The sequence below is a fragment of the Ptychodera flava genome, chromosome 12 (assembly GCF_041260155.1).
Source record: "Ptychodera flava strain L36383 chromosome 12, AS_Pfla_20210202, whole genome shotgun sequence".
Taxonomy (NCBI): domain Eukaryota; kingdom Metazoa; phylum Hemichordata; class Enteropneusta; family Ptychoderidae; genus Ptychodera; species Ptychodera flava.
In genome coordinates, this window is record NC_091939.1 from 16314260 (window position 1) to 16340913 (window position 26654).

The following is a 26654-nucleotide window of genomic DNA, read 5'->3' on the forward strand; positions in this document are numbered from 1 at the left end:
CTTTGATATGTCTAATATCAAGATTAAACTCCTGTAACATTAAACTCCATCTTAGCAATCTCTGATTTTTGCCTTTAAATTTCTGCAGAAAAACAAGAGGGTTGTGATCAATATAAACCACTATTGGCTGATTTGAAGAAGTAACATAAACTTCAAATGCTGTAAAGCTAATATCAAAGATAAACACTCTTTTTCAATTGTAGAGTAGTTTCTCTGAGATTTGTTAAATTTGCGTGAAAAATAGCAAACAGGATGATCTACACCATGACTATCCTCTTGCAATAAAACAGCACCAGCAGCCGTATCACTAGCATCTACAGCTAATTTGAATGGCAAAGTGAAATCTGGTGCAGACAACACTGGGGCACTTTGCAGTATGGCTTTAAGTGTATCAAATGCCTGTTGGCATTGCTCTGACCAAACAACTTTACTTTCTTTTTAAGTAAGTTAGTCAAAGGCTCAGTAATTGTGGAGAAATTTGGACAGAATTTTCTGTAGTAACCAGCCATACCGAGAAAGCGCATCAGTTGTCGTTTGCAGTTTGGTATGGGAAAACTTGAAATGGCACTGATTTTGGCATCAACAGGTTTTACCTCACCCTGTCCTACAGTATGTCCGAGGTAAGTTACCCTAGCCCAACCAAACTCAGATTTGGCAAGGTTGACAGTCAACATTGCTTTGCTCAGTCTCTCAAAGAACTTCCGCATGAGCTTGATGTGTTCCTCCCAGGTGTCACTATACAGGACGACGTCGTCAACGTAAGCTGCACATCCGTCTAGCCCGGATATGACGTCGTTGATCATCCGTTGGAACGTTGCCGGAGAGTTCTTCATTCCGAATGGCATCACCTTGTACTGGAACAATCCGTCTGGTGTAACAAAGGCGGATATTTCACGAGCACGATCCGTCAGAGGGACTTGCCAAAATCCCTTCAGTAGGTCAAATTTCGTCACGTACTTAGCTTTTCCCACTCGGTCGATGCAGTCATCAATCCTCGGGATTGGGAAAGTGTCTGTCTTTGTTAAAGTGTTGACCTTCCTAAAGTCCGTGCACATACGATAACTGTGATCTGATTTGGGAACAAGTATGCACGGCGAACTCCAGTTACTTTTACTGGGTTCAATAAAGTCATTGTCCAGCAGGTATTTGACTTCTTCCTGGAGATATTTCGCTTTTGTTGGATTCAGTCTGTATGGATGTTGTTTTACAGGCTTACTGTCCCCAACATCAACGTCGTGATAGATGACGTTTGTCCTCGTTGGAACATCTTGAAACAGGTGTTTATATTCATGGAGCAGTTCTTTCACCTGTTGTTGTTGTTCTGGCTGGAGGTGTGCCAACTTTGTAGACTCCAGCTTCTCCAGGATTTCTGAGTTCTGAAGCTTGACCGAGCCCAGCTTTGAGTTTAGAGTATTTTCACTCAAGTCAGTTTCAGTATCACTATCTTCATAATGGCCAGAACTGACTGTACTGACAGGCTTTGTTTTAGTAGGATTATCCCTATCCAAATATGGCTTAAGCATATTTATGTGACATAGCTGTTTTTGTTTTCGCCTGTCAGGTGTTATTATGATGTAATTTAAATCACTCAATTTCTTATCGATTAGATATGGCCCAAAGTAACGAGCATGGAGTGGTTTGCCAGGAATTGGAAGTAGAACAAGAACTTTTTGACCTGGTTCAAACTTCCGTTTTGAGGTGCTTTTTATCATATTTGGTTTTCATTGACTGCTGAGATGACTCAAGATTTTCTCTGGCTAATTCACATGCTTTAGAGAGTTTCGTACGAAAATCTGACACATATTGCAAAATATTCAGACATCATCATCGTCTGATAGGAATTTCTCTTTAACTAGCTTAAGTGGGCCACGGACTGTATGTCCAAATACAAGCTAAAATGGGCTAAAAAAAAAAAAAAAAAAAAAAAAAAAAAAAAAAAAAAAAAAAAAAAAAAAAAAAAAAAAAAAAAAAAAAAAAATAAAAAAAAAAAAAAAAGAAACAAAAAAAGAAAAAAAAATAACAAAAAAAGAAAAAACCAAGAGACTCTTGAATTGACTCTCTAACAGCAAAGAGCAGAAAATGAATTCCTTCATCCCACTGCTTCTCTGTGTCAAAACAGTAGGTCCTAATCATGTTTTTCAAAGTTTGATGAAATCGCTCAAGAGCACCCTGACTTTCTGGATGATAGGCGGATGACCTATACTGTTTAATGCCTAGCTGATCCATTACTTGTTGAAAAATACCAGGCATAAAGTTGGAGCCTTGATCGGAATGGACACATTTAGGGAGGCCGAATAAAGTGAAAAATTTGACTAAAGCTCTCACTATAGTCTTTGTCTTTATATTTCTCAGTGGTATGGCTTCGGGGAACCGAGTTGACGTACATATAATTGTCAGCATGTACTCATTTCCTAATCTTGTTTTTGGTAGGGGCCAATACAGTCTATTAGTATACTACTAAATTGTTCTTGAAATGCAGGAATTGGCTGTAAAGGGGCCTTTGGAATGGTCTGATTTGGCTTTCCTACCATTTGACATGTGTGACAAGTTTTACAGAAATGTGCTACATCCTGCCTGAGATTAGGCCAATAAAAGTGACTGAGAATTTTATGATAAGTTTTCCTGACTCCTAAGTGACCAGCCCAGGGGGTTTCATGGGCCAGGCGCAATATTTCAGCACGGTAGGGCTTTGGAACCACAATTTGATGTTTTATAGCCCAATCGTCATCAACCAAAACATCTGGAGGTCTCCATTTACGCATGAGAATACCAGATTTTGTATAATAGGAAACAGAGCTATCTGAAGTTTTATCTTCATCATCTACCCTGTCAAACAAAGACAAAATATCTGGGTCTTTGTGTTGTTCTGCAATGAGATTTGATCTAGAAAATGTCTGACTTTGGTCAGCAGAAGTTTTACTGGAAGTTTCAAATCCACGAGGGATAACGGAATGATCCGTGTCAAACACCTGACTGAGAAAGGTGTCATTTAAGTCAACATCTGTGACATTATTTTTGAGAGTATTTTGATTCTCGGAAGTTTTCTTTGACATGGCTCGAGTAATGGCACATGAAGGAAATAAATCGGGTATCTCTTGTTCAATTGGCTCTGGATCCTGATCTAAAGTAGGATTATCAGTCACAAGTGGATTAGTAATGACCTTGTCCCCAGCAAGGTCGTTTCCAAGAAGAAGGTGAATCCCTTCAAAAGGCAAAAAAGGCCTATACCTAAAGCCACAGGTCCAGAAACAAAGTCCGAAGACAAATAGCATTATGGAGAGGAACAGGAATGTAGTCATTACAATCTACCCCCTTAATAAGAACTTTAGAACCTGAAAATGACTTTTCAGAAAACGGCAGGGTATCTGCCAACAAAAGAGACTGGGAAGCCCCGGTATCTCTTAAAATTTTGACAGGGGTAGCGGAAGAGAAATCACTAGAAAGTGATATAAAACCATTATGAATAAATGGTTCGAAAATACCCATAATGCTATCTTGAGAAGAATTGACCTTGACCTCATTAATTGGGGATAAGAGGGGTTTAACCTCAGAAAATGTGTTGCACACATTATTAGACTCTAATTGAGTTGATGAAGAAATAAAGCCGGTGGGCTTAGATCCACTTTGACCACTTTGACCTTCACGTTTTCTTTTCAATTTGAAACACTTTGACATTAAATGGCCGTCTTTCTTACAATAATTACAAGAAAGTGTACCAAACTGTTTGTCAGAAGGAGATTGAGACTTGGGATCTGATGATGTGGGAGTGTTACTTGAACTCTGTGAACTGTTGTCATTTGATTTTCTACTCTCCTTTGAAAAATTCTTGGATGAAAAGGAGGAGTTAAATTTACCTGCATTGTTTCTGTATGAAAAGGACTGGGGATGGTTTGCTGAGAAATGAAGATTTGTGAGTCAATGAGTAATCATCGGCCAAACGTGCAGCAACCTCCAATGTATCTGCCTTTTGTTCATTGATAAACGTCTTGATGTCACTCCGAATGCACCTTTTAAATTCCTCAATCAAAACAAGTTGTCGTAATTTGTCATAATTCTGACTGACCTTTTCAGAAGAACACCAACGATCAAACAGTTGTTCTTTTGTTCGAGCAAATTCAACATAAGTTTGATCCTTCACCTTCTCACAATCCCTAAATTTCTGACGGTAAGCTTCAGGCACCAACTCATAGCCCTTGAGAATTAATTCCTTCACAGAATCATAATCTGAAGCCTGCTCTACTGACAATTGAATGTAAATTTCTCTGGCTTTACCCACCAAAGCACTCTGCAAAAGCATAGACCAGGACTCCTTAGGCCATTCAGACTCTGAGCAATTTTCTCAAAATGAAGGAAATATTTATCAACATCCTTTTCTTGGAAAGGGGGAACTAACCTGAAATGCTTAGTGATGTCAAAACCGTGTGAAGGGAAGGATTTTCCTGACTGTCCAAGCTCTAAACGTTTCATTTCTAATCTTTCCTGCCTATCTTTCTCTCTCTGTCTTTCTTCCATTTCTAACTGCATTTGTATTTTTTCTTTTTCTATTTGTAATTCTAGTTTCTTGATCTCCAAATTTGTCTGCATTTCTAATTCTAATTTTCTGAGTTCAGAGGTAGACTCGGGCTCATAATCTTTCAGGGTGGATTCCTCAAATTGGCCTAAATCAACTAGATGTTTGGCAATACGGTACTGTATTTCCCTCTTGCGCATAGATCTTTTGACTTCTATTTTAAGGAAATTGGCCAGTGTTATGAGGTCGTCTTTTCTGAGGGAATCAAATGTGTCCTGATCAAGGTCATCCATTTCCTCTGGTTTAAATTCCGCCATGATTAAATTTCGCTGAGTTCACAGTATACAGTAGTTTTAAAAAGGCTGGCAAAATGTTGTCAAACGGCTCAAAATGTTCGTATCCCGGACAAGCCCCCAATTTGTTACGTGCAGAGAAGACGAACAAAAGGGTGAACTCAGCAGTTAACGTTTTAAACAAAATTTATTACGAAAATAAAACTAATTGCTAAGTCAGGGATAGAGTACAAGCTTTAAAAGTGTACAGACTACTTATCTCAGCTGGGACGGCAAAGCTCCAGTCTCAGAGTTGTAACAGTCAGTCGGATGAATGAACAGTCCTTTGGCTTGCAGGCTTGAAGCTGCACAAAGTCCACAGTATAAATCCAGCGTTGACAGTGAAGGTCTTGAAAAGTCTTGAGAATGACTACTGCTGGAGTTTAGTAACACACAAGAGACACGATCCCAAAAGTCTGACTGGAAGCTGTGCACGTCCCTTTTATAAAGGCATATAAGAACAATCTAGAACTTTTATTGACATGCTAATTACTGTTCTAAAATTATCTCCCTTACACAACTAATCAACTTTCCAGAACATTCCAAACATGACTAATTGAATTCAAGGTTGTGAGGTCATCAAGGGCAGTGACCTTGAGAATGTTCTAGACTAATTGAACTCAGGTCATGATGAGTGTGGGGTAAATGACCTACATAACAGTGGCGCTTAGTTCTTCACCGCTTCTTGTTCCCTGTCATAAAAACCGTAAACGTATTCGCGCTTACAAGTGAACGTTGGAAGCCATGGTTCCTCAAACCACGCAGTGAAAATAAAATATTTCTGTACGCAAAATGAAAGAGGACAACTTGAAATTGTCCCTTGTTGAGCAAAGGGCAACCTTACACGCGGACACTTTAAACCTGTGATACAATATCACATGAAATAATCGGAAGATGTTTCCTCCCTATGACGGGTTAATCACTTCAAAAGAACGTGTGCGTAATGCGCCAGTCAATGTAAACCCCCCCCCCCCACCTCGGGGTTTAGTAGGGAATTTGGAAATTAGTCCTGTGAAATCTGCCAAATGCCCCACCCCCTGGGGCAAGACTATCCGGAAAATCCCCACCTAAACCAAGTGAATCCCCCATATACGGGGGTGGGGAATTTGTAAATTCCTACACACATGTCACTCTTTGGAATTTTCATGTCGTAAACAACCTGCATCAATATAAAAAGTTCATGTTCAACTTTAGAACAATTTTTATCATTTAACCCTTTCACCACCATGGTTTGTCCCAAATCCATTGTTTTCTATGGTAAAGTTGGACCTGTATACAGGGAACTGGGGTGAAAGGGTTAAAACAGGGTTTTGTGACATTTATGCTGTTCACAAATGTCTATCACAATCAACACAAATAGATCCAGGAAAATAACATACTTTTCGCATTTGTTTTTCAGCCACTTATACTGTGACCAGATAAAAGTTTTGAGGTGTCACTGTCACGTCACCTATTTTGGAGCAAACATTTACAATATTTTTCAGTCTATTTTGCTTGTATGTTGTCAGGCATAAACATATTTCAGGCTAGAACAAATGATTTAATTAGATCAAAACACCAGATGTATGACACAAGACATGTCGCCTCAATAAACTAATTAAAGCTGATAAACAAGATACATGATGTCCAATCTCACAAGTGCAGCTTTTTTGTCTTCTCGCTCTCATGTTACAAGCACAATGACACATTCTACGTCAGTCATGCACTGATTTAAAACAAGCAGAGGAATGAAAATTCACAATGATCCGTGTTTATTCATCACAAAACACGGCAGAAAGATACTGTGTAAAACTCAACAGAACAGATGATCAGAATGATCACACTGATGAAACAGAACTGTTTCCCTAGCTATATGGGTCATCATGAATAAATTTGATAATACATTTAGCGGACATAAAAAGGAATCCCGTCGTGACCGAACATGTTTTCCAAATACACAAGCAATTTAAGGGACAAAGTCGGCCATTTTTCATGAATTTTGTTTGATGTGAGATGCTACTTATATTGTTTGACATGCCGAAAGATACTGAATGAATGGTTGACCATGCTATATTCGACCCCGGTTTTAGACAGGATACCCGTTTAGACGATACATTCGCGATGGTTTTACTTAATTTGTATAAAATTGGGGTCGAATATATGCATGGTCACCCATTCATTCAGTATCTTTCAACATGTCAAACAAAATAAGTAGTATATCGCATCAAACAAATTCATGAAAAATGGCTGACTTTGTCCCTTTAAGCTTTATCAAAAATAGAGTTGACCCGGAGGTCTTTTTAGTGCTGGACCATGTCGATGACGCATCGTGAACATCCGAAATGTCACGCTCACGTGGGAAAATGTGGGAAATTTTGCGTATGGTATGTTCAGTTTTCCAAAAATAAGAATACACGGCGGATGAAAATCATTTATTTAGTGACCTGTTTTTTTTTCACTGGTCCAAAGGTAAAATCCACTGGTCCTCAAAATTTGCATAACAATACAAGAATGATTCATTGCTCATACTCATGTTATATATGCATTTCTATCAGATTTGCTTGGGATTTACATACAGCATAAACTGCCAATGTTTTTAATACAGACACACTGCATAAACATTTACTTGGTAGTTTTCTCAAGTTCTTGAACACACACTTGACATGTTTTTTACTATTGCTATAAAGTTCACTTCATTTTTGTAATTGCCCAGTGGTTGATTCTTTTCCATTTAAATTGTAAAAATAGGTTGAAAACACCAAATATCTGAGAGGCACTTCTTTTTCCTTTGATAGCAATAGCAAATTGCCATAACGCTGTTTTGACAAGCTAGGCGGTTCTTGTTAAGGTCAACTACAATCGAGCTAGGGGGTCTTGACTATATAAGGAATTCAGCATGGTGACCTTCTAAATTCAGAAGCTTGCTTGCTACGGACGATCGGAAAGTCGTAATGAGACCCCTTCCAGAGAATTTTACTGCAAAATACTACTTTGATAGACAGAGATATAATATTTTCACACAATTTTGGGGTTGCTGATATTTTTAGCTGAGGCTATGGTCTGGTTTTTACCACATTAAATTTTACATGTAAAATGAGTACATGGCCCGTCATTTGATTTTGCAGTGCAGTGGCTAGTAGACGCACATCGCCTGGCTCATATCATGAATCGCAAACTGTAATAGAGTAACTGATTTTCCTTTAGAGTTTATGTTGTGATGAAAGAAATAGACTAAATTTTAAATGTTTGATTGACTTAAAGACGCGATAATTATTGTAATTTTTGTGGCTAAAAGACGTAGTCTCTCAATGGAATGGGCTCTTGGTTTTATGGTTTCAGTAACTTCGGTATTTTGGGGGGACGTAGTTTCTAATTTTTCGTCAAAAGACACTAGAACACAATCTGGGAAAAGCACTGGACATTCCCTTGCAAAATAAATTGTCTCCTTTTTTGTATTGGTCTGCGGACTTTTTAGAACTGGTTCGGGATAAAAAATCACTGGTCCGGGACCTCGGGTAATTTTCAGGCCCTGCATACGTGCGCATGCGTAGTTATTTAGGAACATCTTCTGGGCCTGTCCGTCAAAGGAATAGGGGGATCAAAACGAGGCAATTGCCCCACCCCCTCGGGCACAGTTTCATGGCACACACGGTCTAATCCCCCACATTTTTCCCGTATCGCCCGAGGTGGGGGGGTGGGGGTTTACATTGACTGGCGCATAAATCTAACAACATATCTGAAACCGTTCTTTCAGTGGTAGGGTCGACAAGTTAAGCTTACGTCAGACCCAACAGCTCCCGTGGAAAGAATTGGGTTTGTTTACTGCAGACATGACGCATCGTGCGGGGCATGTGTAATGCTTAAAGCCACACTTTGAATTAATTGAAAATAAAACCGAACAAATGATGTAAGGTGCTTTCTTACTGCTACACAGACAAGATGCTCGGGCATTGAGACCATAGGAACAGAGACGTTGCATATTCACCAGGTATCAATCGTAATGATAAAGGCTACACCACTTAAATGCAAAAAAAGCAATAAACAGTGTACATGCAAGTACCAACTCTCATCAAGATATGCGATTCACAAATGATATCGGTGGTTTCTGAAGCCAGAACTGTACAGCAAATCTCAGATGTTAGCGGAGCCTGTTGGACGCAGATTACTAAATTTCAGGGCTACTGTGGACATTTTTTCGGCAGAGAGCCTCGATCTTTAAAGATTTCCAGTTCACGGTCCTCCTTGACAGATTTGCAGGCGAAAGATCTTTTAAGTAATCTGAAAGGGACAAAGTCATTCCTTTTTTACCTTTTTGTGAAATTAAGAAAACTTTGAATACTTGAATATAGTCACTCAGAGTACAGAATGACGACGGTACATAACTACTTTTGTTAAAAATTACATCTTTGCTTGATGCAAACACAGATGATTTTGTATGTGACCTAGACAAAATGGCTTTTTCGTTTTCCGACTTGCTTTTCAGTGACAAATGAACATTGCCACAATGTGAGGTAAGAGAATCGTTGAAATTTTCAATGAGCAAAGTTTGAGCAAAAGTTTGGTTCTTTCGTTTTCGGGTCGCTTGCTACCTTAAAGCGAGCACTGTTCACTTTAGAACACTTCGGGTATCTGAAATGTCGTTATTTTTTACAGAAATACGCCCCACCAGGTTTTACCTATTGGTATTGCTATTGAAATGGGAGGTATTATCTTCTGAGTCAGTACTGAACACGTTTAACCCTTTAAGCGCCAAAGTAAGCCTTAAATTTTTGTCGTCTTTATAAAATATACCCTAGTCATTTTTTTTTCAGATTTTTGCCAAAATTTTGATTGAGAACGAAAGCCATGAAATGTGGTGTCCATTTGATCCAAAATTATCAAAAAAATTCAGCAACCAAACAATGACAATACATTTTGTAAAAAACATTTCTCAGTTCGCCAGAGATTGAAGACCAAAGAATATGCAGGAGTGGAAAATCTGTGACCTTCTTGTGTCATTTCTCCAGAAGTCCATTAAAATATATGTTTCTGCGATGATAAATGATGAGTTCAGTTATGTCCTAGATCCTGTGAAAAAATTAAGTTATTGATGTGTGCAGTGGTGCAGTATGGTGCAATCTGAGAGGTGTTTTCAATTTGTCTTTTACTAGTATAACTGTTAGAACATCGCAAGGGGAGAGCACGAGAGGGAGTGTCCCCCTCTCGCATCGAAAATTTCGAGACATTGATGTGTGCTATGGTGCAATTTGAGAGGTGTTTCAATTTATTTTGCACCAAAATATGAGCACCCCTCTTCTTCCTCTCCACATATTGAGCAACCCCCTTGAAGTTTTCAATTTTTTGAGTGACCCCCTCACATTCCTCCGACCCCCCAAGGCCGTAAATAATGACGGCTCCCTAACCTCATTACCCGATTTTTCTCGTCTCGAACGGAAGTAAAATAGTTACGTGATAATACCTAACGCCATAATTACGTAAACCCATTGTCATCCGTGTGCAGTTCCTGGGGATATGTTGTCCTTAGGGCGTTCTTGTGGAGGTCAGACTCTTTTGTTGTGTATTTCCTGTTCTGAGGGCTAAACCGTTCTGCAGACGTCTGTAGCCACGGGCAATGCCTTTCAATTGGGACATTTTTTCTGTACTGTCCCAATAAGAACAGACACAGCGTCATATGTGACGTAACTTTCCGCTGAGGTACAAGATAATGCATTTTTCATGTGCTGACCTGTGCGATGCGAGCAAAAGAGAAGACTTTGGAACAATTTACCATAAAAGAGCTATTGTGTTGTTTATCGTAATTGTGACATATGATATGATCATACCTTACACTATGGTGTCCTAGGACCTACGCTTACATGGTCTGGGCTCTGGAAAAGTTCTTCTGACCCACAGAAAATGTCGTTTATGTCTGGAGCTGAGAAATAATGATTTGCAACCCTTGCCATTTTTCCCTCGATACAATGAATTCTTGTCTTTCTTACTTGTCTAAATTTGTCAGTCGTGTCCTAGATGAGTATGATACAGAACATGTCGTTATCAATAATTATATTCCATTTTTTGCTCGGTATCGCAAAACATCCCCTTAAACAACATGTACTGGCACATACAGAGCAAGAAGAAATCAAAACTTAGACAATATATGACAGATCCTGTTGTTTATACAATTCTTGAAAAATTTTGGAAATGACTCATGCAAGAACTACGAGAACACAACATTATAGGTGACTGTCAATGAAACTATTAACACTAAAAAATACTATCGGCTCAGACTACAGGCTGTAAAACATGCAGCTATGCATGCAACACTAACAAAGTCTATCCTAATTTCTAGCATTAGTGCAATATATAGTTACAAAGTTTAACCTGCAATCGTAAACAGCCCTGTACTGAGCCTAGTAGTCTTTCCACATTCCCAATAAAAATGTAAATTTGCCACTCAGTGCCTTGTTAATACTGTCTGTATATGTAGTAGTCAGTCAGCATATTTGAGGACAAAGCAATTTATATCAGCATTTTGAATGTCAAATAATATTGTGGGGTTGCTAACTACACGTGAAATGTTGGCAATCCAACGAATTACAGGCAATGGGATATTGTACACGTACAGAGAGGGAAAAAGATATTCTAGTTTATTTATGAAAATAGAAATTCTAAATATATTACCAAAACATACGTGTACCATTCAAACCAAGAAAACTGAAAAAAATATACAAAAATATTACGTCATACATCTACCGATCAATGAATGTACGTGTGTATGGATGATGGTGGTGGTGGTGGTGGTGGTGGTTGTGGTGGTGGTGGTGGTTGTGGTGGTGGTAAAAAGCTGATGAGGAGGGAGAGGACGACGAGAAGGAAGAGGGAAAGTTTCAAGAGAAAAAGAGGAGAATGTTGATGATAACAGATCTCTTAGGCTCACAATTTCTAAGTTCTAGCCTAAATCATGAGAATGCTGTACGTGTTGTTGAACTTTTAAGCAGAAGATGTATTTTGCAGTGCAAATACAGTCAAAAACTCCCTATCTATACATTCTTGTGGATATTTTATAATTTTCCTTGCTATTAAACGTTCACACTTTTAGCGCAGCGTTTCCTCGGTGACCTTCAATCTGATTCACGCACAGCCAGCCCCTAAACTCTTGCATGACAAATGATGACCCTCCTGCAGGTTGCACCAGCCCTCCCCCACCAGTTACATTGTAATTCTGTCCGGGCCATAGCCTAGGGCGTTTGTTTAGGCAGAATCCCTCCCTACCTCACCGACCTAACCAAACCGTGCGGACAGGGACAATGTCAATCTTTCCGGATTCCCCAGTATCCTACAGTATTATCAGGTAGGAAGATTTCCTCTGGCTAAGTCGCCTTTTGCCAAATTGCAATAATGCGGCAGTCAGTGTCACCCTAACCACAGGCGCTCCTTAGCTGGGTTGTCTGCTAAGTAGATCGATTTTCGGATCGATCTATTTTTTTTTTTTTAATTTAATCTCGAACCAACAGGTTGCCCCAATAACAGGTTCGTTTGAAAATGTGGGAAGGCGAAATTCATAACATAGGTTACTATACAGAGCCCTTGAGTAAGCCATCGATGAACGGAAACAAAGATACTTGATAAATTTTACTTGGACTCTTTCTAATTTCTTTATTAAATATAATTGATGAGGGGACCAGATGGGTGAGCAGTATTCAACGTGGCTTCTGACGTAGGAGACATACAATGTTTTTAAAACTTTGATGCTATTAAAATATTTACAAGAACGCTTGATAAATCCAAGCATTTTAAAAGCCTTTGAAACAACATGGTTAATGTGCATTATTGTGTACTATTGATCCCGTAGTCGATATGCCCGCCACTGCAACCTAAATACTCACCTAAATACTAACTTATAGGTTGCAGTGGCGGGCATATCGACTACGGGATCAATAGATCGATCCGAAAATCGATCTACTTAGCAGACTACCCAGCTAAGAAGCGCCTGTGACCCTAACCCACATCTCGGGGCATAGTGGGGGATTTGGAAATTAGTCTTATGAGATTTGTCAAATTCCCCACCCCCTGGGGCAAGACTGTGGAAAATCCCCACCTGAAACAATTAAGGAATCTGCCACATTTCCTCCATCCCAATGGGTAGGCCCTAGGGCATTCATATAAATTCTGCGCTTGACCGTGAAAGTGACAAGGTGAATCAATATGAGACAATTGCCCCGCCCCTCGGGCATGGTTTAATGGCAAACACGGTCTTATTCCCCACATTTGTCCCGTATCGCCCGGGGTGGGGGTCCACCGGGGATTACATTGACTATCGTATAACATCGTTTAGTTACATGCCTACATGTCATTGTCAATGAAGCAACCGGGGGTATGGCTCTGGTAGATACATCCGGGTTCTTCTGAAAGTCGTTACTTTTAGCCAATCATGTGTCTCGTTCGATGTCTATCAAAGTGACGTCATTGGTGGCGTTGCAGACGACAACACAACACAAGGAGCAAGCACGTTTTGAAGACGGGCACATAAGCTGAAGCAAAGAGTTTGAGCAACTTGTAGAAGTTCTATGATAAATTTTTTCATTGCTACTATAAGGTAAATCTGTATCTGTCTCCGTGCGCCAGAGTAATTATTTTACATTCCAAAAATTACATTACAGCACAGGCTACTAGGCACCGTCTAGCTGTTTGCAGACGTTTATGTGTACATCATGATCATGTAACAGTGATGCGTTGTAAGTACATGTACACATCACTAACAGCGAATGAGACAGCGAATTTAGAACAAAAAGTGAAATAAGAATATATCTTTATGACGGGTCAATTTTCCCGATATATGCGCACAAATGGTGTACGTTGTCGCCATGACCGCCGACGGACGAGAGGGGCACCGTGATCAATCCGACTGCGAGATGTCTCGTCTCGTCTACGGCACAAGCTGGCATGGTCAGTGGCCATTTCAAGAATGAGACCGTACTGCATAGTGTGCAGTGCATGCGCTCCGGAACTTTGGCCTCTAACTTCAGTTTTCCCATTTCGTTAGCAAGTTGAGGGGAATTTTATGAGTATTTTGGTTCATTCTTGAATACATTTGCCTAAAGACTGAAGGAAAGAAGGAAAAATTATGTTTTTTGGGCAGGAAACATTCAGTCGGCGATCTCGGTCAGGGGGCATGATCGGTGTGACTGTAAATCATGCATGATTGTTACATGTATATATTGAAGATATTCGAATGCAAACCTAACATTACAGCACACATGATTATGATTGTGTAGATCGAACGCGCAAACGAATACATGGAGTTCAACTATATTGATTGTTTTATCTACAGGACATGAGTTTATACTTTATCTCAAGGACCGATTACCCTACCTGAGTGGCACTTACCTCTGTTTGAACCTAAAAATTCACATTGTTCTTGTGGAGACTGGCAAAACTTACAGAATCAGCAGTCTTTTCTTTTTTGCAGTTATTAGCATTCCTTTCACCTATTCTTACAACACTGTTTAGTTTAGTTAAACAATGTTTTTAAACTTAGTGTTTTTTTTCTAATCCATCTATAAAGGGGTTCTGTGCGATGAATAGACAAGGACTATGTGGACCAGGTGAGTAGAGTACAGCTAACAGAAAAATATGCAAATTTATACTACCATACGTACATTTTATGAAAAGACTATTTCATTCGACCATGAAAAAATAAAAACAGAGCACTGTTATGACTAATATTCACATGAAATTCCTTGTGTATGCAGGGAAGAATGGTGTTTTACCAATCTTCAGTAGGAGGAAGAGGCCAAGACAAGCAGTTTATGCTGATCCTAGTCTCAATGGACAGTCATCATCTGAACAATTGCAAACTGGTAGAGAAATGCTACATTTTATTACTCTCACTTTAAATTACTCAAATTTAATCATAACAGTTGGCACAAAAATGATGCGTCATACTAACTGCATGGCCATCAAGTTCAGACATGTTTAACCGTTTGAGTGCTGTAACTTTTCCCGCCAGAATTTTAGTGCAACATTTTACCAATTTTTATGAATTTTTCTGTATTTTTTGATAATTTTAGACCAAATGGACATCGCATTTCATTAGCTACAGTTTTTTCTCAAAATTTTGGCAAAAATCTGGGAAAAATTGGCTGGGGTTTATTTCATAAAGGAGACAAAAATAGACTTTGGCACTCAAAGGGTTAATATGAATAATCAAGGTACTTGATTGAAAATACCCTTGGCAAGGCTTGAATTGTGAGATGGTGGAGGGATAACATTTCTGCAATATGCATTGAGGCACATACAATCTAGAAAACTACTTGCATTTCATAATGTTTGAACTATGTTTCATGCATCACAATGCTTCAGGGATGTAGAAAAGTTTGGTTACAGGTGGCAAAAATAAAAGTATAGACTGTTACAAGTAGTGTATGTGTACATAAAGTTTGTACAAAAGGTCCTGATTTTTTACTGAAACTGAATTTTCACAGCCAGCAAATTTTAGCTGATAGCCAGTTATTTTTGCCTGCTGCCGGCTATTTTCTACATCCCATTGAAGCTGTGTTATGAGCAGATATGATCTTTCTGCTATGTGCTAATTTGCTTGGCTGTTCTATAGTTTCCATTAATCACTGGTAGGAAATGACTAGGTGATTCATATAGGTTTTCAAAATAGGTTTTCAGAAGAAGACAAATGTGAAACCAAAAATGATTAACTACTATTATTGCTTGCTTTCATTAAAAATTCTTATACCACCTTTCATCTCGTGTGGACTATTGAAAATTTCTGTTTCCTTAGATAACAGGCAAACAGCAAGGTCTTCCAATTGCTTCAGCTATTACAACAGCAGCAAATCTCAATCAGCCAAGAAAACTGAGCTTGGTTCCAGTGTGGACAAAAGAACAGAACAGTCACATCAGGCCACAAAGCCACCATATAACACTGCCAACAGACAGTATGCTCCTCCGCTGATTCGTCATCCGGGACAAAACCAACAACTACAAAACAAAGGTAATTTCATCCATGCTTGTAAGATGCTGCTAAACTTAAATCCAAACATGCTAAAAACAACATGAACTTTACTTCAAGCGTTTGAAAGTACATTGTACGTTTGTACATAAAGAGCTGTAGTAAATATGATGCATAATCCATCAGACAGAAGAAACCTCATTAGAAATTTCAATCAACAAATGAATATTTGATTTTTGATTCACCAACTTTTTCCCAACATATTCTGATTTAGGGATGCACTATGCTCAAGCTCAACATGCAGAGACTAGGCAAATTTCACAGCTAACTGACAGACCAAGAAATAGAAGTTATGTGCAGAATTCTTCTAATAATCATCATGACAGAAGTTATTCTCAACAAAACTTCAGCAACAACAATAACATTCAACCAAGGAGCATTTTGAAGTAAGTTTTAAACATAGTGTAGATAAGTATTTTCTTTTGTCTATCACCGGTTTAGACACAAACTTTAATATGAGGGTACATAATGGTACATTGGTTTTGTCCATTAATGACACTGAGTCTTGTCTAAAACTTATGTTATCTATTAAAAGAAAGTGTCTATGACATCAAACAATTTAAATGTCATGCAAGTTTGAAAGGATTTGAAATCACTACACACTGAGATATATCACACAACACTTGAAATAGCAATTATAATGATACAAGCTAGGCAATGTGTATTATTTTATATTTGCTTTGGCTATGTCATTACAGCAGCAGGGAAATGTTACAACAATTTTGTATTAAAGGTAGAATGCACCTTAGCGACAGATAGACTCAAGTTTTTACAATTCTTTTCTGAGCTACCACTTGTGGGGGCTTATCTCAAAGGTTTTGGAGCAAGAAAAATTTTCTTTGTCATAGAGTTTTTCGAAAATCACAAATCGCTTTTTCCACGTATAGTTTACACAGGAATGGTGGCAATTTGAATTTCACTGAAATATTAGATATATGTTAGGTGATTCTCTAGATCAAATGTTACAACTGTGACCCCTGATTTGATTTGGGGTGAGCAAGGTCGAAAGTTTCATTGAGGAAAGTTTGAGCAAAAGTTTGTCATTTACTTTTGAGGCACATGCTACTTTAATGTGATATTTTTAGAAATTTGTATCACAATTAATGAGCATGTTGGAAATTGTTGACACTTTTTCCACACAAGGGTGTGATAATTATATTGTCACCTTTTCAAATAGGCAGACTGGCTTTCATTTATGCTCTGCTCAATCCATAGTGAGAAAAAAGGACAGCATTATTGTTTTTTGGTCACATATCATACACAATTCTTTTTTGAAATCAGTAATATCATATGTATGGTGTATCCTTTGAAAATGTCTATATTAAAGTCATACACATTTCAACTTAAACCATGTATTCCCTGGAAGATCATACTGTAGCTCTGATACCAGATGAAAATTACTCTGATAGAAATTAGAACTTTGCATGAATGTATTTTAATTTGGTAAATATTCCATGAAGAAGTTTCTAAAGGTAACAGCCTAGAAATGAAATGTTTAATCCTGTTTTTTCACAATCTCAGACAGCCACAAGGATTCAACAGCAACCGCCAACTAGCAACATCAAACTTCCATACACATCCATTCCAACAGCACAGCAAAAACCAAAGTCTGGCTTTGAACACTGTCACGAGTCATGGCTACTGCAATGCACAGGCTTTGGCCATTAATAGGCAAGACCCGATTGGGCCTTTGAGACCACAGGAACTACCTGCAGTGGTATGACTTACATGCTAATAAGACCAACTTTCATTCAACTTCATTTCATTTTACTTTAAAGATGAAATATTTTATGCTGAGTCAAAGCACTAAAATTGAACAACTGACATGTTTAATATTCTCACCTCTTTGACCTGCTTTGCAATAGAATAATTATTCCACATACTTCTCAAAAGTTGTGTACCACCATATGTAGTGTACTGATCCCATATTGGTTATATCTACATTTGCAGGATTCCATATACCCAACTCTGTGATAAACTTTACAGGTTGAAATAATATGTGCATAGCATTTCTCAGTAATCCCTGGAGATGGAACACCGTGGTGAAAGTATTACAAAAATCAGCTAGTATCTCTTTCTTAGGTCACAATAATACAGGGACTGATGGGAATGTTCCTCTTTGCCAAATTTATCATAATGAAAAGTTTAGAGCATTAATTAAGACAGAGGAGACACTGTAATATTCTGTTAACTACCTTTCATGGATTTACTGCAGGACAATACCAAACCTAAACCCAAGATAGATCATGAAACTGACGATGTTCGTATAAAGACTGCTGCAGATGACAAGTCATTGAGAATCCTGACAGCAAGCATTGAAGGAATGTTACACTGGAAGAAATCAACTAAACTAAATCTCCTGTTTGAGGTCTATGGTATGTATTCATCAAGCAGAGTTTAAGAGCCTCTTGGCTTATACCTCTCTGTAGTCTATACCTCAGCATTCATGCATACATTATCTTGAGCTAAGCACACCTATCAAAATCAGTGTAAACTGCAGAGATAGAAGACAAACGTAAAACATGTAGATAGGTCCTGAAAGTGTGTGGCTGGATCTTTACAGCTGTATCATTTGCTGCTAGTCTATGTTTGTTTATCTTTGCAACAGAGCTTTTTGGTAAAAAATATCTGCTCTTCTGAAGTTTGCATCTATTATCGGACTCCTGTTTCTTCTATTTGATGATGTATGCATTATTTGGATATTCAGTTATATTCGATAACAATACCTAGTTTCAAAGAAACACCTAGAAATATGCCGTTTTCATGCAGAAGTTGGCATTGCTAAACTTCCACTATGTCAAGCTTCATTTCATTTCATGGCTGCAAGAATGATATTGCACTAAAATAAAATAGGTACGATCACTGATGTTAGAGGGTAGCGGCAATGTCTCACTTTGACACTTAGCTTACAGCTTTTAAACATTATGTATTACTCTTTATTATTGTTGTCATTTTTTCACAAATAGGCGTAGTTGACTCTGCTGTTTTGTCTAGCAGTGATGGATGTGCAAAGGAATTCAATCTAAGAGATGGCAAGGTTTCCATTAAAAGTACCTTCTTTGAGATAGTAAGTTCATCTTCAAAGTTCTCCAAACATTACAATTTCTTCAAGGAAATATGAGGTCCACATTTCTCCTGCTAAACTGTAAGATTTGTAAAACTCATTACCTCAATGAAAGTGAACATACTTTCCAGGATTGTCAGCTAGCAGAGTCGTCTTCAAATGCATCAGAATATTGACTAGGAACTTCTTGTAGTGTTGGTAATATATACAAAAACTTAGGTCAAGCTTTGATTTGAGGCAAAGCCACAAAACTGCTCATTTGACTGTACAAGGACTCCAACCTAGTAAATTATGTAACTTGCATGGATATCTCCATGTTACTCTTTTAGGTTGAGTCACATAGCATTCATACAATTGGTATCCATGAGACAGAGCCTTGTACCATAATTGGGCACGGTATATAAGAATGAAGTACTAGTAACTCCCATGGCATTCATAACCAATACGAGATGGATAAATTTAGTGAATGACTTCAAGGGGACAGCAGTAATGTAAACTGGAGTCCTTCACAGTCAAATAAGCCATCTTATGGCTTAGACAGAAAATCATAACTAGGCACAAGTGTTTTGATGTATCAAAAGTATGGAGAGGTGCTAGACAAAGTATAGAAGTGATTCTTGTTGATATAACAAGCAAATAAATAAAGATAAGTGATGATGAAAATTATCTCTATACATGCAGACAATAAGTCACTTGACTCTTTACTCAACACCAACAAAGTATTTGATTTTTCAAATGATGGGCGATATTTGGGAAGCCAAGATGAAACAAATCAAATGTCCTACATGTTGAAAAACATGAATGACCATAATAATACTAAAGATAGCGGTTTTGCTCATTCAAGCTAGTTGCTCAGTACCCCAAACTTTGCCCAGTACCTCAATGGTTAGATTTCATTGTGTATAACTTTTAGTAGTGGTAACATTTGAACTTTGTTCCTTAACAATAACTGTTATAGAAGCATGACTGAGGGTATAGCAAGAGTGCATTTATTGATATTGGTCCTGTGCATTCATTCTAATCAGTTATTTTTCCTACTTGCAATGAAACAAAACAACATGACAATCAGCCATCCTTGTTTCATTATGATCTGCAGATATAACAGTAAATCACTGACATCACATTTCTAATGAAAAGAAGTGGCTAGAAAAACGACTGCATTTCAAGGTTTTAATTCTTTTCAACCACAGGATAGACCAATGCCAAGAGTAACCAGAGGTCAATGGTACAGATGTGTTGGCAACCTGGATACCACCAGTACACCTATCTTTAGGTGTGTATCTATTCGACCAGCTGCCGAACAGGAAAAGAAACTCATCAAAGTGAATATAGCAACCAGTGATAAGGCGATGAGGGAAGCAACTGCAGTATGTAGAGAGGCATAGTTATCTCATTCCCTGGGTAAAATTTCCTACAAATGAAAGTCTGCCCTCAAGCAGATAACTTCCATGAAATTTTATGATCATTGCATGGTAAAAAATTTTAAAAACAGTATATTAGTAGTGAGTTTGAATACAGTCAGTAAATAATGCAACACTGTTAATCTGAGTGACAGAATACCAAAGAATGTTATTCACAGAAAACTTTAGCACAAATGTTCATTGCTAGATCTTTTTTGCTTATATTTCCATGGCAATTGTTTTCAATTGCATATTGTAAGGCAAATCACTGTATTGTTGACAATAAACCCCATAATGTCAAGTATTTGTCATTAGGCTTTGGTAGTATGCTGTGGTCCGCAGCTTCATACATATTAATTGTTCATATGCAGTTTTGTCAAAATTTGGTTAATGATTTATAATTAGGGTCAGGTCAAATACAACTTGACTTCAGTAGCACACAGTAACTATATAAGGCTTAATAACACTGACACAAAATTTTAGAGTAAACTACAGAAGTTTCTTGATTCTTTTATTTGGAAATTCTGTGATCTTTTAGGATAAAGGCATTCTTAACAATGAAGACACCAGAGACAATTGCCAGACAGACTGCATGAGAAATGCAAAGCTTGTATACAAAGCTGTTACAAGTAAAAATGTGTACTTTCAACTCAACCGGTTGGTATAGTTAACAGGTTTTCAATTATTCTAGCCATATCTTGTGTCCAGCACGGCCATTTCAGACTTGTCCTGATTTCCTTATTATGTGATCTGGTGACTGTTACAGAGTGAGTATGTAAGTGTCTTACAGAATTTGGACACTTTCTACGACAACTACCAATACATACTTTTGAGTTTACCTCCCTGTTCTAATCACTTGAATACAATTCCAAGTACAATATGGGGATCAATGGTTTCACTTCCAATGGGTCAGCTTGTAGACCTTTGACCCTGATTCAGTGTAACAGATGAATTAATCCTCTTTCTACCAGGCTCCATAGACAAACCATAGAAATAAATACAACTTGGGAGAAAGAGAATTAATTTAATTGTTTACTTATTTATTTACCAATCAACAAAGCCATGTGGCAGTAAGGGAATAAGAAACCACAGTTTCAACTTTCAGCATCATTTTACCACCTGGGGACAATAAGAATATTATTGACCCAAAAAATACAGTTTCTCCAATTCATTCATACCTTCATGTCAGTTCATGGCAAAATGGAATGGATTGAAACACATCCACAAAGGAATGGCTGTACTTGCTATAAAAGTATATTTTCTCAAACCTAGCCATTGAGATATACTTTCTCAAACCTATCATGCAGCCATACTTGTTCAAAGGAATAAACAAATTAGATAACGGCAGTTGCATTGTATTATCACTCCTCAGCAAGCCAGAGTCAGGGCTTTTTTAGGTACATGGATCATTTGCAATACTAGCAAATGTTGGAGTAACACTAAACGTAGTCTGGCAGAGACCCTGGTATTCGCGTTCTTCCCTGTCAAGCAGTTGGAACACGCGCGCGCCCTTCACAGACGCGACGCGAATCCCAGGGTCTGGACGTTCTTGCAAGCGACCGGTCGGATTTCTGCCTGATCCGGGTACTTTATAGAACTCCACACATCCGTCAATCAGAAACAAATGGCAAGTACCATTGCCAAATAAAATTTGAAAATGACAAATAAAAACATACCGCGTATATAGGTCTACTAGCTACTAGTATAATATCCTCTCCGCCCAGTAAGATAGGTATTTCTTTTGGTGGCACTACCTTATGAATATTCATATCCTTGCAAGAACCGACAGTCGCTGTGTCTGGCAGCGCGTCGTCAAAGCGTAGCCTTCGAATGCAGGCCCATCGCGGCGCACAAAACAAGGCACAGCGACTGTGGAGAGTCTACACTAAACGTACAACTTTTTTGTGAGGGATTTTAAGACAAATGTACAGTACAGATAATAAATTCTCAAAGACATGACTGAAATGGAATTACGACTTTACACTAGTATCTCTTGGTCTGTATGTGATTCCTCTGCTTTTAAGTTCTCTGACAATACCAGCTGGCAGTCGTCCAGTCACTGATATGGCATAGCAGCCTTTCACGTACTGATCTGCAGGTGGAAAAGTAACATTTGATTGACAAAAACAAAACCTCTGAGTCATCTCTGTGTTACTAAATGTGCTGTCGCTTGCTGACAGGAAGGATGATAAAGAGTGAACTAAAATGCATACTAAGACTGCATTTCAATTTTATTGTGATGCGGTGTTCTCCAAAGCTTGGAAAACAGAGGGGAGCCAATTAGCATAACACTACATAATTTGCATATTCTTTTGTTGTGAAAATATGTTCTTTTGTACAGTTATAAACATATGAAAAGACTGCTCAAAAAAACAGCTGTGTGGGCCACCCCAAAAAATCCCCTTGTGGGGAGTCCTGTGATGTCATTCATCATTTAGTTGAAGACATGTTGTCTACCTCTGATGCACAATTCACAGCTAATCTCTGATGCATTGTGGGATTCATTTTGCACTGTATAACAATTTTCTACACCAGAAATACTCTGACTGCCCACTAACTTTCACTACTTACTTATTCTTTGCCATTTTGCCACCCAGCTATCTTCGGGACTCATAAGTGATACTATGCTGTTGGGAAAATGAAAATATGTATATCTAAATTGATAAATTTTGTATGAATCTGATTTTAAAAAGAATCAAATCTACTTGACAAGCAATCTTTGCCATGTACATTTAAAATGTGTACATCAAAGTGTTAGTATTTACGGCAGCTAGATTAGTACTGCAACCAAGGGCAAAACATAATGGATAATTATATATCGGAAGTGATGAATAGGACTTGAGAGAAATTGCACATGATCTCATCCTTATCTTTGATTTTGAAATATTACAGACTAGATCCAAAAAATGTGTATTTTTGAAATAATTTCTCCAAGGTTAAGGATGAACATTTATCTCTTGAAAAGTTTTCTATAGTGCAACTTAGAAAATGGTCAGTTCAACTAATGCTGGCTACGGTACAAATCGAGAATTGCTATTATAATACCATGCCCTGTCCATCGCATTTTAATTAGTCAAGCTGAACTATGAAACTGACAACAAATAAACTGTCATGCTTTGTTTGCGTGCCCGCAAATATGAATATTAACACCTCACAGTCTCGTAAACATCATAACTTTGTAGTAAAACGTAAATTGTGATTTGTACAAAGATCACATCAATCACAAATAATGGCGCACTTGTTAAGGCACTTTTTTCAAAAAAAAATCTCCAGATTTGCAAATTTTTTACAGTGCGCATGACAGCGCTTGCAAAGTGCACTGCCATACAGCGCAGATCGTCACTGTTCAGTGAATACACTGTTTGCTATACAAGTTCTGGGGCCCCAATGTCTTTCGCATGGGAAATTTCTGTAAATTTTGATGGTTTTCTGGGGTTTGTTGATAATATAATGGAAATACAAGACTCTGCCCTGACCATTAAAGCCCCTGTAGCTGTAACTCTTGAAATTTGTCGATTTGAAAAAGGCTTTCTTTTTTCTCTGATTTTCTTTAAATTCTGCAGATTTAAAGGATATAGTCTTTTACCACTGAAAAATTGGACAAGTAAATTTGAATTTTAACCGTTATTTTGATTTCCCGCCATTTTTCAAAATTGGTAATACTACAAAGAAAACATAGCACATGGTGTCCCAGTTGAAAACATTCAGCAGTATGCATTATATGGACTACTCTGTTGTTTCTGTGAAGATTCCAATGCATATATGCACTGCTTACTGTATTTTTGCTTTATTTGCATGAGGGCGCCATTTTATGTTTGGGCAAACGTTTATTATTTATCTTGCTCAAAATTGCACATGTAGTCCCAGTGGACAGTTTATTCAACCTGTATAAACACCCCTCAATGAGTACATTCCCATGAACTTGTTTTAGTTTGGAAGTAAAATCACAAAAATAATGCGAAAAAGATACAGCTATCGGGCCTTTAACATTTATTAATGGGTGCAGGCGAGAGGAAAACCAAATTAAAAGGCTCTGCAAGCCTCGCCTGTTAATTTTTGGCTTTCCTCTTGCCCTTGCCATAAATAAACGCCAATGGTCAGGGCATCACCCGTTATTTCTATATTATCGTACAAGTGGTTAACATAACTTGCTCTTTGGAAAACTGCTACTCACAAAAACATCACCATATGCAACATATTTGTATTGTGTGGATAAAATGTGAACGTCTTTAACCACTTTTCAACTTGAGTGGTATTTTTACTGCATGCCATCTTTTGTCCATATATAATGGATTTCGTATCTCTTCAGATTTGGACAAAACTTTATGACGATACAATATTCTTCACCCCTGCATCTTAGACTGGTGGTTACTTTAGTGTTGGATAATGGAAAGAAATAAAAGTATGCCATCTCACCCATCAAAGGACGAACTTGTGCAGTCATACACCATGTCCCTGTTTGCTTTCATCTGTAAATAGTGATCACAGTTATCACAGCCATCCGTTTCAAACTGTTCAAAGGTCTGTAGAGGAAAAATATGAGAAGCTAAACTAATAACGGTCAATGGACACTCTTACATTGAATTTCTATAAATTATATCATATCTCATACCCATAATTCAATTTTCAGCAGTATCAAATAGTAGTACTAATTTTTACTATCAAATCAACTCAATGTTTGAAATCCAGGTTACTAGTAGTTTACAGTAGACTAAATCCACATTACTAGGTTACAGTAGACTTGATCCAAGAAATGCTAGCACTAACCATTAGTGGCTAGTTCTAGAAATCATACTTTTGTGGTACTGAGAAGTCTTCCTGTTTTTTTTGAACTGTACAAAACAGGTACACAAACAGGGTCCAGACACTTCACACCAAAACCAGGTTGCCCCATACAACGTTGTCCCAATACCACCTCGTCCAACGCAACTTCACCTAAAGTACCAACTCCTACTCAAACCACTTTGCCCGAAGTATAGTACTAGGTACCTTCATACTAGCTACCTACTCGTCCTAAAACAATGATGTATCAAAATGTTCTTTTTGCTTGCAACTTGGTAGCATGAACCATTTATTCTTGCAAAAACCAAATGTGCCAGTGAAACTGCATACATTCAAATCATTGACACACAAGTAGTAGTGTAGTGGTTATGACATGCTGCCTCCCTACATGCCCAGCTACAAAAAGCTATCATTGGTGCCTTGCGTGGAATTGCACCATGTCACTTTCTCAAAATTTGTAAATTTTCAAGACAATGATTGATGATGATGAAAACTTAAGGCTAGTGGTTGATTAGTTTTAGCTTTACCGGTTGGTGATAGTTTGGGACAAAGGAGCGTTGTTAAGGGGGTGATGTGACTATTGGGGGTGAAGAGGTTTTGGTACAAGCTGCTTCGGTGCAAAGTGGTTTTGGTGCAAAATGGTATGGGACAAGATGGTACAGTGTGACATGATTTGGTGTGAAGTGTCTGGGAACCACACAAACAGGGCAGCACAAACGACAACAATGAATATAGCGTTGCATGAAGTTGATCAACTATTTAATTGTCTGTGCACAACAGACAGTTGCAGTAACAGTTTCAGGCATTTGCACCAGTCGACTTTTTTGTCTATGATAAGGTTTCATGATATCACTGTGACTGTCTGTATACCTCAAGGGGCTATAGTGGGGGATCATGATGCGGCACACAATACTCGATAGTACATCTGAAATCTCTTGGGCAAACCTGCTGTATCTGTCCCAGTCTGGCTCTAAGCATGGAGGTAGGGGCTCCAAATAACCCGGCACATCCAATATTTGATGTTTTCTGTTAGCACTAACCTTAACAAGAGAACAGAGAAGACATGCTCTGAGATTTCTCAGTTCTTTCGGTACTGTTTCCATAGCCATCTTGTAAATACGTCTATGGCAGAGACACCGCTTGAATGCTCTCAGTGAAGGCTCGTCTCTTGACAAAGAATTGAGTCTGGAGCAGTGGAGGAATCACACGTTGAGGTGCAGCACGGGCAATGTAGGCCACGTCGTTGCAAGAAGTTCGCGAATTCGATTTGGATCGGAAAGTATCGATCAGAAAGAAAACTAAAATGGCTTTAAACAGGATGGAGGTGGTAGATTAATACTGAAGGAGAAGCCAACGGGAAGCAAATTTGGCGATTCGTTTGTTGAAATCTTTACTCCATTTTTTCGACCGTTCGTCCATAGAGGGCGCAGTGATCACCAAGGCAAGTGTTCGGCTGGTGTTCGTAGTCTGGTTCTCTGACCCATTTTCCCCGCTACCGGAGATAATGAGTCAGGGAACCAGACTAGGTGTTCGGCGCTAAACCAACATGCCCATCTCTCTTTCAGAGTCTATGATTAAAATT

General features: G+C 38.3%; 2 protein-coding genes across 3 annotated transcripts; one reads left to right on the forward strand and one right to left on the reverse strand.

Annotated features, from left to right (window-relative positions):
* The first annotated feature begins 13273 nt into the window (after nucleotides 1-13273).
* Nucleotides 13274-21497, forward strand: LOC139145172 (spermatogenesis-associated protein 22-like). Of its 2 annotated transcripts, none has more exons than XM_070716158.1 (9): nucleotides 13274-13399; nucleotides 14369-14408; nucleotides 14556-14663; nucleotides 15596-15808; nucleotides 16041-16212; nucleotides 17348-17543; nucleotides 18042-18201; nucleotides 18793-18893; nucleotides 20081-21497. In XM_070716158.1, exons 2-9 carry the CDS (start codon nucleotides 14381-14383, stop codon nucleotides 20273-20275), a joined length of 1173 nt encoding a protein of 390 aa, XP_070572259.1. In that variant the 5' UTR covers nucleotides 13274-13399; nucleotides 14369-14380; the 3' UTR covers nucleotides 20276-21497. The 2 variants fall into 2 exon arrangements, with proteins under 2 accessions (XP_070572259.1, XP_070572260.1); XM_070716159.1 differs by having other exon boundaries at nucleotides 18824-18893; nucleotides 20081-20195.
* On the reverse strand, nucleotides 21310-26454 carry LOC139145174 (transcription elongation factor SPT4-A-like). Its single transcript, XM_070716160.1, has 4 exons — nucleotides 26113-26454; nucleotides 24707-24813; nucleotides 22862-22917; nucleotides 21310-22382 (listed from the first exon to the last, which is right to left on the reverse strand). Exons 1-4 carry the CDS (start codon nucleotides 26179-26181, stop codon nucleotides 22261-22263), a joined length of 354 nt encoding a protein of 117 aa, XP_070572261.1. The 5' UTR covers nucleotides 26182-26454; the 3' UTR covers nucleotides 21310-22260.
* Between the last annotated feature and the right edge of the window lie 200 nt (nucleotides 26455-26654).